The sequence below is a fragment of the Hetaerina americana genome, unplaced genomic scaffold (genome assembly GCF_022747635.1).
Source record: "Hetaerina americana unplaced genomic scaffold, ioHetAmer1.1.p SCAF_7, whole genome shotgun sequence".
Classification (NCBI taxonomy): Eukaryota; Metazoa; Arthropoda; class Insecta; order Odonata; family Calopterygidae; genus Hetaerina; species Hetaerina americana.
In genome coordinates, this window is record NW_027287316.1 from 26017349 (window position 1) to 26033150 (window position 15802).

A 15802-nucleotide genomic window follows, 5' to 3' on the forward strand; every position below is an offset into this window, starting at 1 on the left:
TAAACCATAATTGCTATGCTTGGTTTCCTTTTCAAGAAATCTTTTTGAAGAGATAAATTTGGGGTGGATGACCGTAGATATCAGCTTTTTAATGCAAGTAAATGAAGAGAAAGAAGAAATCATTATGGACAGCATAATATCATACACCTTGCTAAATTAGAATCAATATATTGAAGTTGGGAAAAGAATAATTATATGCAAGTGCTTTTGACCGGAAAACTAATAACACTTCCTCTACTTCTTCAAATTCACTATGACACTAAATGGTGTTACTGATAATCTGAAGCTTCCTTGTTACCATTTCATTGATTAACTTAATAGACTTCATTTAATGGGCTATTTAGCTTAATTGTGACATAAAATGGTTTCACTTCCATGCAAAAATATGGATGTAATTTATGAATTACTATTTACGCAGTTTTGTAAAAGTATTAGGATTAATATTTGGTGTACTCCACGTATTAGCATAGATGTTTCGGCCACCTTTTAGCAAAAACTTAGTTTGTTTATCTATCTTAAGATAGAGTATTCAGACAGCACCCAGTACTGTTGGAAGTTCATTTAAATCTACAATTACTTTTTAACATAGTCTAATGGGTAAGGGTATAATTTAGATCAAACAAGGTACTAATTACTCCTGCATTCCTCCTTAACCAGACTAACATGATACTCCTAATTCTGAATAACCACCACACTAGAACATCGATGCAAGGTGCAGTATACATTTTCCTGATTTGCCCTGGCCCTTGGTCGCCCATTATGGAAGCAAAGCCGATAAACACCATTGCAGATATACACAACAGTGTACACAAGAGTGGTGATGTGTAATAGTCGCACGATAATCCAATTGTTTCACACACGTGGTATATACACCATAAGCAACATACTACAGTAACTTAGGTCTAAGAACTTTAAACCAACACCCTCTTACCTCAAAGTCCATTCATAATGTTGGTTTTCCTCCACTTTCCTTACTTTTCCTACATTCTCTCTATTACCGTCTCCAGCATCATACTGCATCTCAGTATCTCTTAAATCTAATTGTCCTGCCTTCTTCAATATTCTCCCAATCTTCTCTCCATATGCAAAATTCCTAAAACTTCATTGCACTTAATTTTTATCCATTAATTTTGTAATTTTTTTACCCACTTACATCTCTACCAACCCATATATTTCAAAAGCCTCCTTACCACACTATTGCCAAAATAGCCAAACTGCACATTTCCCAAAAAGCTAAACTGCATATTTACAAAAAAATTGTATTTCCCACAAAATGCTTGACTCATAAGTATTAAGGGGAAAACCAAGATAATCATAGTATAAATGAACAATAAAGTTGGGAGCCACGGCTGAAAGTTAATTTCTTCCCAATATTAAATAAATTCTTTGTTTAGAAATAACTTGCCTATGCCAGAGGACAATACAATGTATTTATTTCATGATTTGAGTGCATTTAATTTTGTCCCTAATCTACCTGTATAATTGTTATCTTACCTGCAATTGTAAAATAAAATTTGAATACAATACAAATGAGAAATCTTTTGCTTTTGGCAAGTTTGCGTAATTTTCTTACAGGGTTAATAAAAGGTTAAAAAAGGTAGATATATTGCAGATTTTTTTCCTAAATTATGTATTTTGCTCATTAACCAGGGACTAGATGATACCTATCCTAAGAAAAATTTTGATCAAGGCATTAATGAAGGAAAATGGCCAGTTGTTACAATGGTGGAAAATGATGTCAAACAGAGGAAAGTAATATAGATTTTAAATGCTTCTAAACTTTATTATAAAAATGGAGTACAGGATAATCAAAGGAACATGTAATCATATCGAGTCAATATGTTGGAAATTCCTATGGCAGGAGTGATTACACTATGAGAAGTGCAGTAAATAAAGGACAGAAAAAAAAGAAATTGGAAAAACTCAGATAGGATTGTAATAAAAATATTAAGTTCAAAACATGTTCTAACATTGACAGGAGCAACAGGAATATACTTCAAAGAGTGAAGAGGACAACAGCGGAAAAGGAATATATTTCCATTTAAGTGAATAGTGAAGTAGAAATAAGAAAGAAAAACAAGTAGGAATAGTTAAGCCTATATCAATGAAAGGGAGACAAAATGGCTAGTCCCAGGGTGATGATCAGCATAGATGTGGAAAAATGATGCTGCTTTGTTTCTTTAAATCAAAGGTGCATTCCGAGAAATTCTAATTTTAATGTAGTAATTGAATTTTAAGCAGGCACAAAAGGGAAAAATAATTAAATCCTTTCTAGAGAATTGTATTAATTTAAGTCCACATTTTGGAATGGAGGGAAGGTGAAATTTACCAAAGGGAGAGGTGGAGATAGAAAGGGGAAAAATTTTAGTCCTGAAAATATTCAATGCTCTTTTATGGGAAGAGTAAAGAAAGAGGAGAATCAAAGTCCTAATAAGGAGAAATCAAAAGAATTATGGGTCCAGGGGTAAGAAAGTATATTCAAATTCCAAAGAAAGCAGTGAGCTGATGTTTAAAGATTGACAGTGAGCAGAGGGAAGAAAATATTCAAGTTCAGAGAAGTCATGGGGATAAGAAATGCAAAAATGTTCCAAGTCCAGAAGAACCATATGGTCAGCATAGAGAGGTGGAGAAGAATCACAATTTCTGCAATAAACCTGCATTCCATTAAAGCATTTATAAAATTTGAGATGAAAAATTTGATTCGAAAATAACTTCCTAACCAGGTATGCGGTGTGCCCGAATATCTATATTTTCGCAGAAAGGAGAAGGAGTGTTAAAATCAGGAACAAGTGGTGACAGTACACTCGATATATTTGCGACTACTACGCCCGAAATTATCACAAAATGAAAAAATGGGCGACTAATCAGCGACCATTAGGCTATTCTTGTCATTCTAACAAAGTTCACGAGAGGTGTCAAAGGAAAAGCGTAATGGGTAATAAGCGTCAAAATCAAATTGAGTATATTTACATAGAATATATAAAAATAAAAAGTTCGTAGAATTAAAGAAAAAAGCGCAGCCCACCGATAAACAGAGGACTTAGAAGTACTCTTCAAACATGTTACGTGAGGGAAGGGGGACTTACGTACATTTTAACTTAAATGTGACATAAAGGAACCAAGATGTTATCACGAAGAAGTCAAAGCGGATTAAGAAGACAATGAAGCCTCCTTTCAGAATGTGAAGAGAGAGTTATTAGAGTAATGACGGTGCTTTTGTGAATACATCTACAGAGAAACTTAGAGAATGTCGAGATAAAGCAAAAAGCATCCTGCGCAAAGCTTTACACTCCTTCAAAACTAAAATTTTTACAAGAATGTCCAAAGGAAATCCAAATGGCATTCTGGCCTAACATAAGTCAAATACAAGGTAAACGCTCATTCTCAACATTTTTTAAAGGGAGAACCCATCAAAACTGTCCCAAACAGAATTAAAAAGGAATATAATTTCAACAAGTTTATCAAAGGCGTGGATTATTAAGATATAAGAGCAACAAATTATATTCAAAGGTATCTAGATCCCTACTTGAGATGCTCTGTGGAAGGCATTCAGGGTGATTAAGACGTAAAAAATAGGCCAATGCCGAGCCCAGGATTCTATCAACCCATTTTCCTCTCCTGCACATCCTAAATGGCGCAAATGACCTCAGCTATCGGTCGCTTCCCCTAAATACTACTTCTGCTAGTAATACTAGGAATAGAACAACCGCTCCTAAGAATCAAAGCCAACAATGGACAGGGACCAATTAATAAACCTACTGAAACATAGAAGGAATAAACCGCGCCTTTAAATTTTCTTCCCGAGTCGACAGAAGACGGCTCAGCACCTGGCGACTGGAGGCTTGGAAACATCCCATGAATAAAGGCAGAGATAATGAGAATCATTTACAGCCAATATCTTCAAAATTGATTTCAAGATATGTATTACAACACGTCATTTCAAGTAACGTTCTGAGCTTCCTCGACAACCGGAAGGCATTAATTTATAATCGAAAAATTATTAATAAATATCCTTTGCTTTTTCACAATTTTCTACTCATACGATTAGATAATTGAGGATATAATATATAAATATTTAAAAATAATTTTGTTCATATTGTAACATGATTCGATGAACTCTGATGGATCTGCTTTCTGTGCATTGAAAATCGCCATGGAAAAAATGGGTACCTTTCGATTTGACCTCTTAACATCGCATTACTATACTATAATTATGTATACCTATGACATTGACCAGTATGACCATAAAAAAATGTTGGCTCCCTTCAATATCCGTTATAACAACCTTCTTATAAATATTCCTCCTGATAATTAAACAATAAATCGAGACGAAATTGCCCAATGGCGAACGTCAACAAATATAATATCATATTCTTTAGGAATATAAAAAAAATTCATTATTGAATCAATCTTGTGAAAATATTAAAACAAAGAGAAAAAATGAGACGCTCAGTCATCACGGGTAATATAGTACTATTGCTTATGGTTGATTGGGATGGCCGTTAAGATTTTATGTGACATGATCTTCAAGATATTTTGACGAATTGTCATTTGAATAATGAAGAAGGATTGCATGTATTTTCATCAAACAATAAAAATCACTGCAGTCTTGAAAATATAATTTGAAATTCCCATATCGCCTGCGCCATATCTATTAGACGGACGAACCCATTGTTGCGCTGCCAAGCAACGATTTCAGAATATTTCCCTTCGTTCGACGACTGTGGATGCGATTTTTTGTTCACTGCGAAAGAGATTAGCTCGAAAAACGTATTACATTTGTGTGTGGCACGTGTTTTTCGTATTTCGGAGAAAAAATGGACAACACATCAGACAACAAGGTAAGTTTGTAATATCCATCAGTCCTTTTCGATACAGAATAACGGATAAAACCACCATTTTACACTAAGATTTATTTGAGTTTAAAATAATTCGCACCTATTATGTGTCCACCGAAACCTAAGCATTACTAAGGCCATTAAAGAACGACGAAGGAAGAGTAATACCAACTTGTTTGTGAAAGGGTTTTGTTTCGTTTGCTTACCTACCACTTACAGTTCCATTTGAAAAACATTGCCATGAGAATTTACTTGATTAAACATGACAGTATTGTCGAAAAGAAAAGAAAAATTAATATGAATTTATTACTATATAATTTGGACTTAAGTTCATGTAAAATCACGTGTGCTCCGGAATGAAGTGTGTGTGCAAAAGTTTTAAAATAGGACGTGTATTAATTCTCAAATTGAATAAATGAAAAATGAATTAGAAATACGTCGCTGACATTTAATAATTTCGATGAAAGAAAGCGACTGAATTCAATCATTTATTCCAACTTAATTATTTCAATTATGTAACATTGATTAACCAGTTGATAATACGCTTAGAATGTCACAAATTCTATTTCATCGAACTCTTGGCGCCCATACCAGCGTGATAAGTAGTGCTATGAAAACTATTCAATTCTTGGCATGGGTTGAAACAGCACACGCTATTGCATCTCCAATACATTGCACAATGCTAGGTCAAAGGTATGTTACATGGTTATACATAATAATAACAGAGTTTAAAATTAATCGGCATTTGTGATAATCAAGGTCAATCTGCCACACAAACCATATTGGAAAAGGGTAACTAGGAAGAGTTTAGGAATTGTATTCATTAAAGGCAATCTAAATAGGAATCTTATTCTGGAAAATGTTATTTTTAGTTTACTTATTGAAGGAAAATGTGACAATTTTGATGGAAACTGTTCAGGGAATAGATTTATGGAAATGTAGCTCGCATTTCGCGTGCGTCACATAAAGAATTGCAATCAAGGCAATCACGAAATCAACCCGCCAGGTAAGAGGTAGAAATCATTTATAAGAAAACGGACGTGGTGAGATATTGAAAACTCAAACTATCACATACATCATCGTCAAGCATTCGTTTTAAGGAAGAGTACAGATTTAGAAATGATTTAGAAGCATTGCATCAGATATATACTTTTAAGAAAGTGAAAAATGATCAAGGCGAGGACTATGAATAATGATGGTTAAAAACACTAGGGAAGGCATAAGCATGCAAATTAGATATTATATATAAAGAAGGTCGGAAGTATATTCTTTCAGACATAATGGGAGTATTTATAGAAGTGAGTTCGTAGGACTGGGGTAAATGTGCCGTGACCTCACGCAAATCGAGCGAACATAAGATGCCAAATATTGTAAGGAATGAGAGGATATTCATTGGCTGTCTTCAAGAAAGGTAGGAAAGGTGTTGACACGTTGAACATTGAGGTATTTGAATACTTATAGAATACGCATCAATTTTAATATTATAATCGTTTAAGAAGACCCAGGATTCATGTCCCTGACACTGACGATGTAAATTTAATTATACACTAATTGAACAATTCTAGGATTTAAGGATTTTCATAGTTCGATGGTTGATCATAAATATTCTATTCACAATACTTGCATACCTTTGTTCAACAATTATTCATGGTACGATTGATTACTAATACGTCATCGTATGGCGGTGTTCAGTGTTAACATTGACTTGATTAGATTCATGAAATAGTACTTTACAGTGTGATATGTGGTTAAGAAATAAAGACGCTTTTAATTCTTGGTAATTTTGCGACTTGTTAGCTCGAGTAGCTCGCCGTTTCCCTTGCATGGGCTCTAACCACCAAAAGATAAATAAACACAATTTACGGGGGTTTTTTTCATCATACATGCTACATAAAAAACTCTTATGGATAGACCTAATTCTAACTAGTATTCCTTTGATATTCAGATGAAGACAGGCGTTTTTTCGTCTTTCCTGGCCGGGGCTACATCGTCCGCCATCGCCAAAACGGCTGTGGCTCCATTAGAATTGGCCAAAATCAACTTTCAGGTATGAATTATCACTTTTTATCTTTTTATCCAATGTAAACAAAAATAAGTGAATACTGATTTACTTTAATACTTTTACGAACGTTGCCTCAAGTGTTTCTGACTTGGAGCATCTAATTGCTCCACCAGTTCAATTCTGGTTGGTAAATAAAATGAGTTTCCCATTGCAACTTTGAGATGTCAACCGAAGGAACCGAATTTTCTCCACCGGAATACGATTAATTGGACTTTTTATAGGCAATAAAAGTTTTGCATTAAGGTGCAAATAGGAAATTTAATGGAGAGGTTATTATTCTTTTACAAATAATCCTAAACTTGAAACACTGCTGTAGTTTAAGTCGTAATCACCCTATAAACAATTGTGAATAACGGACGCCAACCACCCAAATATTATTCCTGCCTCATTTACTCCTTGAGGAATGGTCGATAACCTGCTGTAGTCCCAATCCATTCCTGATATTAGCCTTTTGTAAAATTACCTATATCTTCCTCCTACGAAGACTTCTTGTAACCGTTTTATTGAGATTTGATTATCCCGCCGACACTGCGAGATCTGTAACCGATAATCTGCAATGAGAAAGAGAATATTGTCACTTGCCTAAAAAATACGTAAATACCTCCAAATAGATCAATATATTTAAATAACCTGCCTGATGGTTACATCTTGGTAGTAACTTTTAAATTTGGTTGTTTAATGGCATCATTCAAATATTAACCCTGGATTTTCTGTAAACTGACACGTTTTCGTCCTTGAAACAGGTGTCCGACAGCAGTTTCAGCAGAAAGAACGTGGTTGCGTTTCTGTTGAAGACTGCCAGGGAACACGGACTCAGAGGTCTATGGCGGGGGAATACGGCGACCTTGGCGAGGATCGTCCCTTCATCGGGGATTGCGTTCGCCGCAAATGACGTGTTTAAACACTTGTTGAAGGTGGACCGGAAGGAGGACGAAGAGTAAGCGCACTACCCCGCTTTGCAAAGAAAACATAAATGTACCCATGTAAATGCCCGTTACTTCACTGCTTGTACCAGAATATATTTCCAACGCAGAATGCATAGAATTCAATCCACCACTCCTTACTAATGCACCATTATGGATTCAAGGAATGTGAAAAAGGTTACCCATGAGACAAATTCAATGCGGAAAAATTAGCAGGGGGGAAAAGAAAAGACCGACAGGAGGCTGTGCACATTTTCAGATACATTCATTTACAAGGTATTGATAAAATTAAGGCGTGCGAATGAATTTCGGTAATGGTTTTGGACCAATTTCGGTTAAAGTAGTTTTTCCTAAGAACAGAAAGATGAAAACACTGTAACAACCAAAGGGCGCTACGATTAGATTAACCAGAATATGTTCGTTCGACAGTTGTTTTGAGCGGTGCAGAAACTTATTTCATTTTTTTGGGAAGACGACTGCATATAACATTGTACTCTAACCACTTTCATCAAGGACGGAATTTTTTAAGGAGAGCACTCGATAGGAGAGAAAAAATTAGAAATCAGATCAAGGCTTGAGATCAGTTGGAAATTTCGCAGACGTGAATGTGAGAAAATTGTATTTTTTGTGCCGGTTGTTGCCTGGATACAGAAAGATTAGATGTCAGTACTGTTCAGCTTTTGTCCATTCGCAAACTACAAAGAAGGTAGATTTCGAAATAATAATAAACAAAATCTACACTTAGAATAATATATTTACGTCCTTGTGAAGAGCAGAATTATATTTTTAATTTCGTGTTCAGAAATGAAGAAATGATTTTCATTAATTATTTATTTCAAGGCCTTGCTTTCACGTCACGAGTCGTGGACTTAATGATACACCTTCTCATTTATTGAATTCCCAAGATTATTTTATTTTTCCCTTTTATACTCCTACATTTAATGATAAATTGAAATATTTAAAATCTAATCTCCTGACTGGACGATATAGTCAAAAGGGTTTAGTGCTTAATTTGAAAAAGGGACTGCCACAGACCCAACCACCCTCTAATTATAGCCGAACGATGTTTTTTATTAAGGTCCAAGCCAGCCCGTGGATTCCTGGCGGGCGCAATGGCTGGTCTGCTGGGCCACACAGCAACCTACCCGCTTGATGTGGCCAGGACCACCATGGCAGTCTCCAGCCCCAAGGAGTACAGAAATCTCTCTGAGGTAACCAGAAATGTTTAGGGGTTTCGAAAATAATATACTGTGTGAACGAAATTCGTAAATTAATTCATTAGGTATTAAAAAATCATAGACTAAAGAAACGTAATACTTATGCGGTGGAATGACGTTAAGGAAAACACACGCCCACATCTTCATAATTTATAATTTTAAAATTCATTTATTTTCTATTGAAACAGACCATTCGAGGAACCATCAAGAAAGAAGGAATACGAGGCCTCTACGCCGGGTATTCTGCATCCCTCATCGGTGTTGTCCCCAATGCGGCAATCCGTTTTGGAATGTATGGCCTTCTTAAAGAGGCGTATGCTGGTATGATATATATATATATAAAAGTGGCCCCTTTTGCATACGATTAATTATTCAACAAACTTATGCTTATTATTTCTTCTTTTGAAACACTTTTTTTTTTAAACGATCAAAGGTTTTTTAGAGTATGGAAGAACGCTCTTGGATGAAGTAGTTTCAATTCAAAAACGTTATGAAAGTAGAACTGGGAATTCAGAAGCCTGATCCCAACCCGGTGCTTGATTCAGCCGGGAGATTGTTAGGGTAGCAAGTAGTAATAGAGATAAGGAAGTGCGGATACGTGGCGAACACAGGGAAAATAGGGGGAGCAGTTAGACTGGACATATCAGTTCACATTTACTGAGCTAAACATTTATTGGGCGAGTCGTCCAAAGGAATGCAATCCCTACTGAAAAAAAAACATTTTGATTTGGATAGGAATGAAATAGAATCCATTTAATTAAAGTAATTCATTTAAATACTAAGACAGCATGATGATGAAGTTGAAATCACTGCTTAGGAAATACATTCACACGCAATCAGAGGATTCAAGACCTACGAAAGAAAATCACCCTAAAGAATACAAAAATTAGTTAGAAAGGTGGAACTTGCAACCAACCCATCCAGCTGCTCGTTCTTTCTCCCGCATATAACACTCAGTAAAAATAAAATGGAAGACAATCTAACAAATTAGTTTTCATAAAGACCAATCGTTATTGAACAATCAAACAAAAGAAGTACCTTATTGCTGTATGAAGGCGAGTTTCTGTGTGCATGAAAGATTGGAAAACAAACTCTCAATGCAGGAGTGCATGCGTGTTTGTTGTCATGACACCTTATGCCAGAGGTTCGATCAAATACCTTCCGTAATTAATTAATTAGATATGGATAATATTTTAGAATAATCATGCATGATATTGGTTTCTGACGCACGGATATAAATAACCGTAGTGTACATTGAAGAATCGCGTTTGCAAGTTTACGAAAGTTAACGTTGGATTTCGTTTATGGGGCACAAAACTATGAGAGTACCACGATGAATCCCCAACTGTCACCACAACCTCCCCACCGCACATCCAAGATATTGGTGCACACTGCCACCACTGATCCGTCAGGGTTATTTCATTCGGTTCATTTTTAAACTCTTGTGCCTTTAAAGAAATTATCTTTAGTAGATGCCTGGTGCAATAATATATCGTGTTTGCATTTCAACAGAGCGAAAGGGTGCTGAGTTGAACCACTTAGAGCAGGGTGTATGCGGTGCCGTGTCCGGAGCGACGGCTATGCTGCTAACCTACCCTCTTGAGGTAGTCCGAAGACACCAACAAATGGCTGCTCTTACGGACGGAAAGAAGAAAAGCTTCCTTGATACAATCAAGACGATTGTTATGTAGGTGACATAATTTTTTAAGTATTGCTCTGACGAATCTCCACCTATGCCTTACCACAGACGTGTACATCGCTCTAAACACAATAAAACTACTATTTTTCGAGTCTTTGATTAAACATCATGCCATTGCAAGCTTTTGAAAATAATCACCCATAATTTATTTCGAGCACAACCCTACAGAATCAATTCAGTAATCCCATGTTACCTTACTCCTTTCTTCGCCCTGCAGTAAGAGAGGGACCTGGAGAGGCCTCTATAAAGGGGTCTCGATAAGCTGTCTGATTGGGCCTCTGCAGGCAGGCCTAGCCTTCGCGGGGTTCGAGATTGCTAAAAAATTCATGCAACCAAGAGTACCCTGAGGTAAAGTAACTTATCTAAACTTAGAGTAATGTGCTGATTCAATCCTATTACATATATTTTTTTTACCGATAATAAATAAAGATTCAAGAAAATTCCATCCATGAAACAAAATGGCAGTCTATATGGAAAATAAGTCCCAAAATCACTGACACTGTCTTCCGGCTATTTTTGAATAACGGTCACGTAGTTTCCGTGTACTGACATCAATTTTTATAAAGTCGAACTATACTCACCAAACCAGAAGTTCCTTATAGTAAGGGGATCGAGATGGTGCGGGGGCTAGCGTACTGGCTTCCCACCCAGAGGGCCCGGGTTCAAATCCCGGCGGTGTTGAATATTTTTCAGAGGTATCTCGATCCCTGCTTGAGGTGCTTTGTGGAGGGCACTTTGAGTGAGTACGCCGTCCGTCGGATGGGACGTTAAGCCGCGGACCCCTTGGCGCCTTTCGTAAAGAGTAGGCTAATGCCGACGCCGGGTTTCTCTCCACCCTTCATCCTTTCCTATCCATCCCCTATGGCGCAAATGACCTCAGCTGTCGGTCGCCTCCCCTCAAAACTACTACTACTCCTTATAGTAATGCTGTTTCTATTCTCAAATAGTATCAAAGTCCGCTCACGTGTAGGTTTTTCTTGAGATGACCATTCTCGGGAAGTTTATAACCATCTTTCCTGTCCTTTCTTCGAAAAGAACCGGACTAATGAGGACCTCGTTTCTTTATTCTTTGACCAACAGATTTTTCATATCATAGCTCTTTTAATATGATCTTCCCGTACCATTATTATACGCGTCATTGCTCATGTGATCAAATATTTCATTCTCTAGAACTTCTAAATTACCTTTCACGCATTCACTCAAAGTCCACATGTAGGTCGAATAAGCCCCTGCGCCCATGACCATTGTTTGCAGGATTGTCTAATTCTAATTATCAGGTTATAATTCTTTTACAAATAATCTCAAACTTAAACTACAGCTGCAGTTTAAATCGCATTCACGCCCTATACAATTGTGAATAACGGACGCCAACCTCTAAGATATTATTCCTGCCTCATTTACTCCTTGGGGAATGGTCGATATCCTACCGTAATCCCCAATCCATTCCTGATATTAGCCTTTTGTAAAATTACCTATACATTCCTCCTACGAAGATATCCTGTAACCATTTTATCAAGATTTGATTATCTTGCTGGCACTGCGAGATCTCTAACCGATCATCTTCCATGAGAAAGAGAATGTTGTCACTTGCCTAAAAAATACGTAAATACCTCAAAATAGATAATATTTTTCAAAAATCCTGCAATATCGTTACATTTTTGTAGTAATTTTTTAGATTTGGTTAGTTTGTGTAACATTTGGAATATTAACATTGGATTTTCCGTAAACCGACACGTTTTCGTCCTTCAAACAGGTGTCCGCCAGCAGCTTTACCAGAAAGAACGTGGTGGCATTTCTATTGAAGACCGCCCGGGAACACGGAGTCCGAGCTCTATGGCAGGGAAATACGGTGACCATGCCGAGGATCGTCCCTTCATTGGGGATTGCGTACGCCGCAAAAGACGTGTTTAAACACTTGTTGAATGTGGACCGTAAGCAGGACGAAGGGTAAGCGAACTACCCCGCTTTGCAAAGAAAACATTAAAATACTCATATATCCCCGTAACTTCACTAGTCACTTGAAACAAATTCAAGGCGGAAAAATTAGCATGAGGGGAAAGGAAAGCCTGGAAGGAGGCTGTGCACATTTTTCGATACATTCATTTAGCAGATATAGATAAAAGAAAGACCTTCGAATGATTTTAGGTAATGGTTTTGGACCAATTTGTGTTTAGGTAATTTTTCCCAAGAACAGAAAGATAATAACACAGGAACAAATTAAAGGCGCTAATTTAAGAACAACCAGAATATGTTCGTTCGAAAGTTGTTTTGAGCGGTGCAGAAACTTACTTCAATTTTTTGGGTAGACGACTGCATTTAACATTGTACTCCTGGCACTTTGATCGAAAACGGAATTTTGAAAGAAAACAAATGAGAACTCATATCAAGCATTGAGATCAGTTGGAAATTTGGCAGAGATGAATGTCGGCGACTTGTACTTATAGGTCCGACCACATGGTGCCTGGATACAGAAGGAATTACAGAGTTGTATTTATAGTGCCGGTTTGTACCTCAATACGGAAAGATTAGAAGTCAGTACAGTTTAGCTTTTGCCCATTCCAAAAAAACATTAAAAGGTTGATTTGAAAATGAAAATGATTGAATACTACACCCAAAATAAAGTATGTTACTCCTTGAGAAGAACAGCATTTTATTTTTAATTCCGTCATCATAAATTAAAAATATTTTGCAAAATCCTTAAAATCCAAGGCCTTACTTTCACGTCACAATTCATGGACATAATGACACACAATCTATTTTATTTATATCAGAGGATAATCGAATTTCAATGCATAATTATTGACCATGACCTACTATTTATACTCTAACATTTCATGATAATTTGAAAGATTATAATATAGTCTTGGAATGGAAAAAATAACGCCCACGCTCCCAATATCGCCCGAATTAAAGCCGAATTATAATTATAATATAGTTCCAATCCAGCCCGTGAATTCTTGGCGGGCGCAATGGCGCGTATGCTGGCCCACACAGCAACCTACCCACTTGATGTGGCCAGGACCAGGATGGTAGTGTCCAGCCACAAACGTTTTGGAAACGTATCACAGGTAACCATATATCACTCAGACCTTCAAAAATAATGAAAATTACAAAAGAATTTGTGATATCAATGAATTTGGAAAAACTTCCTTGAAGCATACATCCTGTATATTTATTCAAATAATGTGTATTCTACACAATAATACTTTGAATAAAAAGAATTCTTTGAAAACCCTTCGCCCTCACGAGTAAATTGAGTTGTAAAAATACTTGATCACAAAAGTCCTCTTGATGATATATCACCAAATGAAAAGTTGGCCAAGCCACTGAATAAAATTAGTTGAGCCAACGCACACACAATTATCCAAATATTGAAGCAAAGACAATTTCACCGAAACAGTCTCGTGAGCTAACTTTTATCATGAATTACAATTCAGGAAATTTCATTGACTAATATGATTCATAACGACAAAATAGGAGCCACCCTAATTATTATTTCACCCTAAACCGACTAGACCGGTATTTTAAATCGCTTAGATCGAGGAGAGCTTATTTCGCCGCCGAGTGTTTGATTTATCTTTAAAAAACGATAAACGTGCATGTGCCGACCACGGAGAAAAACTCCCTACGCGACATTTTCGAATCCGCGCTCGCTTATTAAATGTATTGCATTTGTACCATACATGACAACTACAAATTTTATATTAAAAAAATGTATAGTATTAATATTTTCAGTTTACTGAAATAAAAGTACTACATATTACACTTACAAGTATAAATGTTTTGTTTTAATGTTCTTCATATTGTTAATAGTAATTTTATTTTAAAAAAGCAACCACTCAAAGATCGAATCCGCGTCTTAACGTTGACTCATATGCGTTCAATTTATTCAATGTATACTAATTTTAATATGGCAATATTTAATATTTAAACCATTATTGTCGAAACAGAATGTCAATAAATGGCTGATCAAAGAAGATATGTGGACAGTGGCAGTTCTGCGACAGACGGAGCTCCGTCAATGGCTTCAATGAACTGAATTTACAATTGCGTGGAAATGACACCACATCGAAGCTGGCCAAGATGTCCTGTTTGTGCACTTTGATAGTTTTCAGGGTCTGCACGAATTCACTGGAGTTTTTGACATGATGCTCACATAAACCCACGAAGGGGGTTAGTACGCTGGTGAGATTTTTGGCCAGGTTGTACGTCGGTGCCCCTATGGCACTTACGATCGGTCTCAGAGGTGTATTTTCCTTATGAATTTTTGGAAGGCCGTACAGTCTAGGAGGAACAGGTGCTTTCGGCAGGAGATTCCTGTTGTACTCCTCAGGAGGCAGGTTCTTCTTCATCAGGGAGGTGGTCTTCCTCACGATGGAGTCAGTGGGATCACGAGGAATTCTCCGGTATGTCGCGTCAGCTAGGAGCTGTTGCACTTTCTGGTGGTAATCCTCCGTCTTTAGCAGCACGGTAGCATTACCTTTGTCTGCTGGTAGTGCCACAATATCGGGTTTCCTGCGAAGAGCCACAAGTGCGTTTTTCTCGTTCTTGGTGATGTTAGGCTTGGGGAGCGAGGACCTGTTCAGGGCCAAGGCAACTTCACTCCGTACATCTTCTGCTGCCTCCTGGGTTAGTTTCCTGATTGCGTGCTCTACGCCTCCTAGGATGTCCAGATATGGTATGCTTCTAGGGGTGGGGGCAAAATTTAGTCCTTTGGCCAGCACCGACGTCGTCGGTTCGTCAATTTCTATGCCCGTGAGGTTGGTCAACCGCGTGAGTTGGGTTTCACCGCGGTTACAAAACTGAATTCTTTATCTCTACTTGGAAATAAGCTTAATGACTGCACTAAAACCACGTTCCAACAAATATTAAGTTGAGAACGCAAGATACAGTCTTCTGACCACCATCCATAATGCAGGATAACGATCGGAGACATCCATCTATGACGAGAACTCTTTATATTCAATCTTAAACTTTGGAATAAATTCAACGTCATTTTTTAGTCCGATCGATTCTTCCTCAAATACATCAACTTCCTCAATATCTGCAAACGGATTTATATC

The 15802-nt window shown here is 37.0% G+C and overlaps 2 protein-coding genes across 2 annotated transcripts in view; both read left to right on the plus strand.

The window, feature by feature from the left end:
- The window catches only part of LOC139696592 (uncharacterized), a 32529-nt gene extending 24737 nt beyond the window's left edge, over nt 1-7792 (plus strand). The window contains exon 3 of the mRNA XM_071595397.1: nt 7644-7792. Coding sequence (XP_071451498.1) covers nt 7644-7792 — 149 coding nt within the window. The remainder of the gene's footprint in view (nt 1-7643) is intronic.
- A 1143-nt stretch (nt 7793-8935) lies between these two features.
- On the plus strand, nt 8936-10731 carry LOC139696593 (mitochondrial coenzyme A transporter SLC25A42-like). Its single transcript, XM_071595398.1, has 3 exons — nt 8936-9034; nt 9229-9361; nt 10553-10731. Exons 1-3 carry the CDS (start codon nt 8936-8938, stop codon nt 10729-10731), a joined length of 411 nt encoding a protein of 136 aa, XP_071451499.1.
- The last annotated feature ends 5071 nt before the right edge of the window (nt 10732-15802 follow it).